We start from the raw sequence: 9,287 nt of genomic DNA, 5'->3' as shown, positions 1-9,287 counted from the left end.
AAGGAAATGGAATAATATGCTGCACTGAAAAACAAGGAACTCATGAACTATTATACACAATGGGTGACTTTTTTTATGCTGAGTGAAACATCTTAGTCACAAAAAACCAAATATTGCATAGTCCCACTGTTGTAAAATGGGACTGACATTGGGGCTGAGGGGAGACTGAGAAAGAGGGAATATATAATGTATACTGCATTGAAACAGATGAGGAATAGAACTGTTTAAAAGATATATATGATTAGGTATTATTATCATGACAGGAGTCCAGAACGAAGGCTGCATAGTGGAGTGGCCTTGGGGGAAGGGATTGTATAACAATGAAAAAATTTTTCTTTTGCTTTTCAAAGAGAAGAGTGAATTGGGGGAGAGGGGTGGGCAGGAAGAAAAGTACAACAATGAATAAATGGAAATCCAAAGTCTCTATAAACTTTCATTAAAAAGAATTTAAAAAATTCTGTTTACCAGTTTAGTCAGTTTACCAGTAAAATAGGGGTTTACTTTACTGGTTTTTTTCGATTCGTTCAAGAAATTTACTTAGTGTCTAATATAGTATAGACATCTAGAACAGGAGTGGTATCCATTTCCTAAACAACATGCCTCTGGAAACTATGAACTTTGATAAATGTCGATAGTTGTAGAGGTGCTTCAGGTCTTTTGTTCATAGGGTCGCTATGAGTCGTGTTCAACTCAAAGGCAATCAACAACAACAATAACAACTCTTGTGTATATAAGGAAAATATTTAACAATTAGATCTCCAGGGCAGGGAGGAGCCCTAATTTATAGGGTTTATAGGTTTTCCTATAAAGAAGAAGTGATGCCTTTGAGTTGTGGTACTGGAGAAGAATATTGAACCTACCATGGATTGTCAAGAAAACGAACAGGTGTGTCCCGGATGAAACCAAGCTGCATCCCCACATGTTGCTAAGAGGGACCAGTCTTTGGAGAAGATGTTTGAAAGGCAGGAGAAAAAGATGCTGGGTGAGATGGATTGGCACAGTTACTGGGGTAATAAAGGTAGGTGTGTGAGAGACAGTGAGATTGACTCAGGGTAGAGCAGAATTCAGAGCTATTGTGCATTGGGTCACTCACTATGAGTCATAGTTCTAGGGCACATAACAACACAGGTTTTCCTTTTTGCTGAATTCTGTGAAATTAATACGCTCCACTCTCTACCTCAGCTTCTATGGCTAATTTCAAGCTATCAAGATGATACCACTGGATTTGGATTTGGGGGAAAATATGCATAATTGGCTGGGGAGCCAGAACAAGTCCGATCCCACACACCATTGAGTCACTGTCTACCGTCTCGAGAAAATTAGAGGCATAAACTCTCAGCTCTCAATTGTGATATGTGGGACGGCATTAAATAACAAAATTTCAACTCATAAATGGCAGACCTGCAGGCAGAAAAGATGAGAATACGTGGCAGCGTCCAGAGGAACGTAGTGGCTGTGAACTCTCAAGTCCATTCTAACTCAGGGGCCCAACAAGATAGAGTAGAATTTCCCCATAGGGTTTCCTAGGCTAAAATCTTCACAAGATCAAATTGGTAGGTCTTCCTCTGGAAGCAGCTAATGGGTTCAAATTGCTGACCTTCTGGTTAACCAGCAAGAGCAACTGAAAAAACAAAACTTCCCACAAAGTTTGATGCCAGTAGAGGGGAGGCCTTGTTTGAGGTTGAGCTAAAATGTTCTTTAAATCTGCAATTTCAGCCAAAGCAGAGGTTACCACAATTTCATCCAGGCAACATTTTACTCTATAATAAGATAGAGTAAAGCAAAAAGATTGGAATGGAATGTAGTTGTGATCACTGAATAATCTTCATATAGTTTCATAAAAGACTGTACCTCACATCCTTATTTCTAAAAAACATTCGTAATTAGTGGTATATTTCTCTGGCCAAAATGGAGACTACATCCATATTCTTAGAGAGGAAGACGAAAATAGTGAAGCTAAGTGACTAGCTAAATATTTCTCTTGTCTGTATGAAGTATGAATGACTCAGATCATGTAGAAAGCTCCTGCCTTCACTGGGGTAGCTGAGGCCCTATTTACAAAAGAGAAAGAGAAGGAGGAAGAGAAATAAAGTCTACATAAATCCCCCTCTAACAACTTCATTATCATCATTTACTATCTGATGGCCGAGTGGTAAAAATCTACACTGCAATCCTGAAGGCACACAGTTCGAATCTACCAGCTGTTTTACTGAAGAAAGATGGGCAATCTCCTCTGTGATTACTGCCCCTGAAAACCGGCTAACGGGTCAGCTATGGGTCAGTTCTGACTTGATGATACACACAATAGTAAAAATAACAAATAGTAAAAACTAATCCACTGTCTGTTTGAGAAGATCCAGGTCACTGGAAGTTTTTATATTAGGGGTCCATGGGATAGACCAGCCCTTGGAGGATGGCATCATACTTAGAAGGATGGAAGGACAGCACAGGAGAGGAAGACCCCGGATGAGATGGATTGACATGGTGATCAGGGTAACGGGGTAGGGGTGTCAGAGTCCGTGAGACTGGCTCAGGACAGGGCAGGGCTCAGAGCTGGTGTGCATAGGTCGCTGTGAGTCACATGCAACTTGACAGCACGTAACAACAATGGCGTTTAAGCTGTACAATAAGTAGAACCAAATAATTCTTATGATTTTTCATGATTTGCCTTTGACAGAAAAGGTGAATTAGAGGAAAAGAGGTGATGAGTGAATTCTGGAAAAATGAAGATGTTTGGGTTTGCTTTTAAATAAAGAAAAGAGAAGAGAAGTCAAAAGGCTAGAAGAAAGTTGTGCTATAATAATCTCATCTGACAAACTGTAATTCATATTCATAAAACACCTTCCTCATCCAGCTTCCTGGAAGCCACATGAGTGGTCCCTGCTCTTCTCTTTTTCTGGGTTTCTCCTCTTCTCCTCTCCACTTTAAATGTTGGTGGTGGTTGTTACTGTGTACTGTCAAGTCAGAACTGACCCACCGCTCACAGTCCAGCAGCTCTTCAGAGGCAGTTAATCACGCAGGAGGAGATTACCCATTCTTCTCCCATGGAGCAGAGTGGATTCAAAATGTATACCTTTGGGATTGCAGTGCAGCTTCTTACCGCTAGGCCACCCAGAGCTCCTTGAACTCAGTGTCATCTACACTCACTCTTTGGTGCTCTCATCACATTCCATGGATTTAAATACCCTCTGGGGGTGCATGATTTCTAAACTGATGTCTCCATCCCAGTCTGCTCTCTGGAAATAGACTCAGATACCGAATAGGCCTACTCAGTGACTTCACTTGGATATTTAACAATCACTTCAAATTCGCTATGTCCCAAATTAGCGCCACATCTCCGTGGACCTGCTCCTTTCCTAGTCTCCTTCTCTCGGGTGATCGTGACTCCATCCTCACAGTCAGTCAGGCCAATACCCCTGAAGTCCTCTTACACCCTTCTCTTTGTCTCACATCACAAATGTAGCAAGTCTCTTGGGAAATCCTCTGATCCTGATCTTCAGGTTTATATGGAATCTGACCCCATTCCACCAACAATCCTACCACCACCTGATCTAGCAGTACCACTCTCTCTTGCTTGGATTGAGGAATATCAGCTGAATATCTGATATACACCTAAATATCAGCTTGGGCTTGCCAAGTAGTTGACATTCAAACAGGTTTAGGTGTGCGTGAGGTTGCTTTCTTGAGGAAAATGCCTGTGACAAATAAGTGGAATAGGGTGGACGTGTGACGGCAGGGACTCCAGACTGCAGAACAGATCTGGTATCTGAGAAAGGGGAGAGGGGGAAGGATAGGCCTATTCCTCTGGGACAGGAAGAGTCGCAGATTATTGGGCTAGGGTAAGGTCACATGAGGCACAGGAGACTCGATGGTACAGAACAACAACACAAGAGTACCTATGAGGCATCTGTGTCTGTTTCCAGAGAGCAGACTGGGATGGAGACATCAGTTTAGAAATCACGAATCTACAGAAGGTATTTTAGCCCACGGAATGTGATGAGGTCACCAAGGGAGTGAGTATAGATGACACTGAGTTCAAGGAGCTCTGGGTGGCCTAGCGGTAAGAAGCTGCACTGCAATCCCCAGTCAGATTGACAGAAATCATGGAAGCCGGTTATTGGAAGAGGCTGGTACCCTGCAGGAGTAGGTCTGGCAAGCAGAGGTATGACAGATCCAGCTGTCCCTGTCAATCAAGCCAACACTCCACAGCAGGAGACCTGAGCAGACCTTCCTACGCATCTGCTGTGCCTCCTACTGGATCTTCTTACTTCTATCCTCACTCCCTTACATTGTATTTTCCACAGAACAGCCATATGGGACCTTCTAAAACGTGAATCAGATCATATGGTTCCTATACTCAAAGCCCTTACGTGGTTCTCATTGCTCAGAAGAATCAATTTCAAGTCCCCACTCCCCAGGCCTGAAAGCCTCCCCTTTATCTGTGATCTCACCACCACCAGCTGGTACCTCACTCCCTTGGCTTCAGTGTTCTTGTACTGACAGTTTTCTGTGTGTAAAACACTTTTCTTTATATGTCTGCTTTTGCCTTCTCAATTGCAACTATCCTAATCACTCTGCTATATTTAAAATTGCTGCTTATTTCCTCTGACCCTTGGGGCTTCCAGTAGGATGTATCACTTTCCAGACCAGAAGAACTATATAGAGCTTGCCTATTACCACTGACCACTCTGTAAGAGATGACAGTGGATGATCCTAACTAAGTAGAAAGGGATCAGGGGGGTGGGGGGAACATGGAACAAGACTCAAAACCACTAAAAAGACCAGTCTTACTGCCGGAGCCCCTGAGACCATGGCCCTTACTCATTCTTTGAATGTGGAACAAAATTTACCCCATGACTCGACTTTCAACTAAATAGTAAACAGACCAATAAGGGGACCAATCACAACTCAGTGGATGCACTCAAGCCTTAAAAGAGCCAATCACATAAGGTCAAAGGAGGAGCGTTTCTCCATGAGTGAAGTCTAGCAGGCAGGTAAAGCAGGATAGAAGGGTTAATGGGAATAAAGGAAATGAAAGTTCAGAGGACTAGGGCAAATACACTTTACATTGTGAGTACTGTAATTAACATTATAAAACAAAGTGTGTGTTGAGTATGAATGATTCCGTGAAAAACCAACTTGCTTGTTAAGTTTCACTTGACTCACACTAAAAGCATTTATTACCCAATAACATACAATATCATTTCTTTACTATAGCTATTGATTGGTGTCTATCTCCCTACACCTTATCTAGGACTCCAGGAGGACAAGGATCTTGTTCTTTTTGTTCAGTGACATACCCTAAAGGACGCTCTGGTGGCGTAATCCAAAGGGAGATGGCACCGCCAAACCGAGGAGGGCAACTTACTGGCGGTTCAAACCCACTGGCCACTCCAAAAAGGGAACAAGGGGCGATCTCTTCGCAAGTGGCTTACAGCCACAAATCCTGCTGGAGAATCAGCTCTGAGTCAGTTCTGACTTGACAGCAAGGAGTTTTGAGTTGCTAGAACTTCAGTGCAATTTTTGGACATATTAGTCATTGACCAATCAAATAAACAACCAAAATGAAGTTTGACTTTGGCTCATGTGATGCTATTTGAGAGAGAGCGAAAAAAATGAAACCCAAAAGGGCTTCCTTCCCCAGCTCAGACCCAGGATTGAACTTCACCTTGACTTACCTGAAACTACTGAAATTGCTTTCAAAGCTCTGAACACGCGAAAAGTCCGCAAGGGTGACAAGCTGATACCTTTTTTTATGAAATATGATGGAAACCTACAAGACAAAACACAGGGGGATCTTGGGCTTGCTCGGTCCTGCAGCTGCATTGGGCACTAAGACTTTCAAGCATCTACCCAGGAAGGATGATCTGAGAGCTATGTCCACCAAGGCAAAACCGATAATCTCACCTTCCCCATCTCCCCCTTGTCACAGCATCTGGAATATCCCTCCACTGCTGTGGATTGCGTAGGAGCCTGCTCTTAGCTAATCTTTATGATTAGACGTACATATGGATCCCTTGATATACTCTGTGCTGTTACAGCTACATCTGTGGACACTAGAAACCAACCCACACTTTGCTGACTGGCTACCACATTCCAAGTGCCAGTGCCCTTCTCCATGTTCTTCTAGCCCAAAGCAGCCAACCCGGAAATGAATCCTGAGACCTGATCCCAGAGTCTGTACTTTCACCTGCTGGCCTCCACTGCCTCTCAACAAGAAGTTGAAATGGAAAAACGCACCTATTAACAGCCTCACCTCAAAGAGCCTTTGTGATTATAAAAAAGAAAAACATACATGGCAGAAGGCTTAGCAATACATGGCACATCCTAAGCATGTTAGGCTTATTGTTACACTGCAATAGTATCATAAAACATGCTCTTCCCTCTTTCTGGAATTCTCTTCTCCCTTTTTCTCTTTCTCACTGTGCTTGGTCATTCAGATGGCAGGTTGGTGTCCTCTCCTCCAGGAAGAAGTTCAACCTTTACCTCATATTATACATAACTTAATCAGAAAAGATAATGGATTTGAATATAAGAGTCAAATCTAGAAAAGGTCTAGAAGAAAGCATGAGAGAATACTGTGTGATTCTGCCAAGGACAGTTTATGTCACAGTTCTGAAAGTTCCACCTGTTCTGAGAGTCAAATCCACACATATCCCCTATCTTAGCATTCACCTTGCTGTGTCATGTTGCTGTGAGGTGACTTTGCATTGATTTTGGCTCAGAGCCACCCCATGTTTCAGAGCAGAACTGTCCCCATAAGATATTTTAGGTTGTAATCTTTGTGGTTGGAAGGAGGAGTGGCATCCACTTCCATAATAGCTTGCCTCTGGAAACCCTATGAACCTGGAGAGAGGATGAAAGGCACCCAAGCATCAAGGACTCTCCTTCATAGGGTCACTATGAGTCATCTGTGACTCGACGGCACTTAACAACAACAACAACAACAATCTTTACGGAAGTCTATCAGTTCCTTCTCCTGTACAGCTCCTGGGTGGGTTTGAACTATCAACCTTTCAGTTTGTATCCACTCATTTAAGCATTAAGAGTCAGAATCAGTGAGAAAGTATCTATATCAATAATACTAGTTCTTAACTGTTTAACTTCCTCTTGTAAGCCATGTAAAAGGTGTGAAGATTGAATTAATTGTGTGTCCCCCAACAAATACATGAGATATTCTGTCCCCTATACCTGTAATAGGATCCTGTTTGAAATAGAGGTTACTTGTTTTATGTTAATGTGATTGTGTGAGTTGGGTGGGTCCTAAATCTAATCACTTCTGATTTGTAAACAGAGCAAAACAGATATAGAGACACCCATAGTAGAGACCCCTGTCAAAAACACCAAGGACTGTCAGCAGCCACTGATAATAGAGGAATGGATAAATATGTAGATAAATAAATAGATAATAGAGGAATCTGTACTAGAGTCATGAATCTAGACTTCCAGCCTCCAGAAGCATGAGAAAATAAATTTCTGTTCCTTAATGCCAGCCATTTGAGGTATTTTTGTTACAGGAGCAGTAGGAAACTAGGAGGGTGAGAGCCGTGTCTGTTTTTTGTTTCCCCGTCATCACAGTCTCTGTCTCTTGTGCAGAACCCGGCCCACAGTAGACCAGCATTTGGAGAGGGAAAGGTTGAGGAAATGAGAGCATGAGTGTTGGCATAGAAATGGATTTATGGTAGAAGATCTGTGGCCACCTGGCTGTATGACAGCATTCAGGACTTACCAATACTGACAAAGCCCCATAGGCCTCTGTAGGCCACGGTCTAGCACTGCCCGGGGTTCACAGAGAGCCCTGATGGAGACACTTGTGTGTCCTTCCCACCCTGAGTGTGTCCAACAAGACTCTTTAACATTCTTACGCTGTTGCAATGACAATGGAGTCCAGCCAGTTCCAAGGATCTCGGAGGAAAGAAAACTCATCCAGAATAAAGCCTCTTGCCAATATTTTTATCAATGCTTCAAAAATATAGATGCCAGTGAAGATAAACCTACAAAAAAAACAAATCGTTCAGAAGAAGAAAAAGTACGATAAGTGATGAGAAAAGCAAAAAAGCCCATCTGTCATATTTGGCTTTGATGACCGTTTCTTCCATTTAAATGTAGTATTTAACACTCTGGTTGTCAGCAAATGAGAGTTCAGAGAGGCAAGGTCCTCAGGCCAGTGTTGGTATTCAGAATTTCTGAGACAAAGGCCTGTGGATAGAGTGACACAGCACCTTCTCAATGCCTAGCCCGTGACTATATTCTTGAGCCTAGTTTGAGCGCACAAGGGGACGCTGGGATGAGAAGAATCAAATATCACCCCAATTCTACAGTTCCTCTGAGATAGAGAAGGAGAGAATAGGAAGGGAACAATATTGGTTAATTTTATAAACTAGACTAAATGGGAATGATTGTATGAAACACAATGTGAAGGATGGATAGTCTGAAACACAACGTACACAGATTTTGTAAGCAAATCAATATAATTTTCTTTTTCTTTAAAAAAAAGGATGTAGCAAAGCAAAAAGCAGAGCCATTCTACTTTCTTCTGAAAGATCTGAGCACTTGTGTAACTTTCCTCATTTCTTCAAGTTCATAGGGTTTCCGGAGGTAAGCTATTTCGGGAGTGGATGCCACTCCTGCTCCCAAGCTTGTTTTAATCTGAGAGCTCCAACACTGTTCAACATGTGTAACCATTATAGCATTTGACACATCAGTGTCACAGTGTTCAACTTAACAGCAACCACAAGTTACCTCTGTACAGCAAGTCCATTTAAAAAATAGAATCAACAAAATAGAGAGTTGGTTTTAATTGAATCAATAAAATTGGCAAAGTAAAAAAAAAAAAGAAAGAAGAATAAATGCAAAATAATAAATATCTTCTTTTTCTGGCAATACAGCAGGATTAACTGAGATAAAAAGAATCACAACAGAAAATGATAAAAAAATTACACTCCAACAAGATAGAAACCCTAGAGGAAATAGCCAAAATTTCTAGAAGCACACGACTTCCTAAACTGTGGCAAATAGGTAAAATTGACTGGGAAATTAGGATAAGGTGTTATTTATTTCTTACTTTATCGGAACTGTTTAGGGTAATCTTAATTCCTCAAGTATGTTGTTGTTGTTGTTATGTGCCGTCAAGTCGCTTGCCACTCATAGCAACCCTGTGTACAAGAGCCCTAAATTCCGCTCTGTCCTGTGCCAATCGCACCATCTCTGACACTCCCATCCCAATTATCCCAGTCACTGAATCAATCCACCTCATAGAGGGCCTTCCCCTCCTGTGCTGTCCCTCC

The 9,287-nt window shown here is 42.1% G+C and overlaps 1 protein-coding gene across 1 annotated transcript in view; it reads right to left on the bottom strand.

The window, feature by feature from the left end:
• SCN11A (sodium channel, voltage-gated, type XI, alpha subunit) overlaps window positions 1-9,287 on the bottom strand; it is a 93,532-nt gene that overhangs the window by 68,764 nt on the left and 15,481 nt on the right. Inside the window, exons 4-5 of the mRNA XM_006890647.1 lie at window positions 7,866-7,994; window positions 5,679-5,773 (exon numbers count right to left, since the gene is read on the bottom strand). Coding sequence (XP_006890709.1) covers window positions 5,679-5,773; window positions 7,866-7,994 — 224 coding nt within the window. The remainder of the gene's footprint in view (window positions 1-5,678; window positions 5,774-7,865; window positions 7,995-9,287) is intronic.

The sequence above is a fragment of the Elephantulus edwardii genome, unplaced genomic scaffold (genome assembly GCF_000299155.1).
Source record: "Elephantulus edwardii isolate Elephantulus edwardi_28Jun2011 unplaced genomic scaffold, EleEdw1.0 scaffold00091, whole genome shotgun sequence".
Classification (NCBI taxonomy): domain Eukaryota; kingdom Metazoa; phylum Chordata; class Mammalia; order Macroscelidea; family Macroscelididae; genus Elephantulus; species Elephantulus edwardii.
The sequence above is the reverse complement of the archived record's forward strand: the minus strand, read 5'-3'. Positions and strand labels throughout refer to the sequence as shown.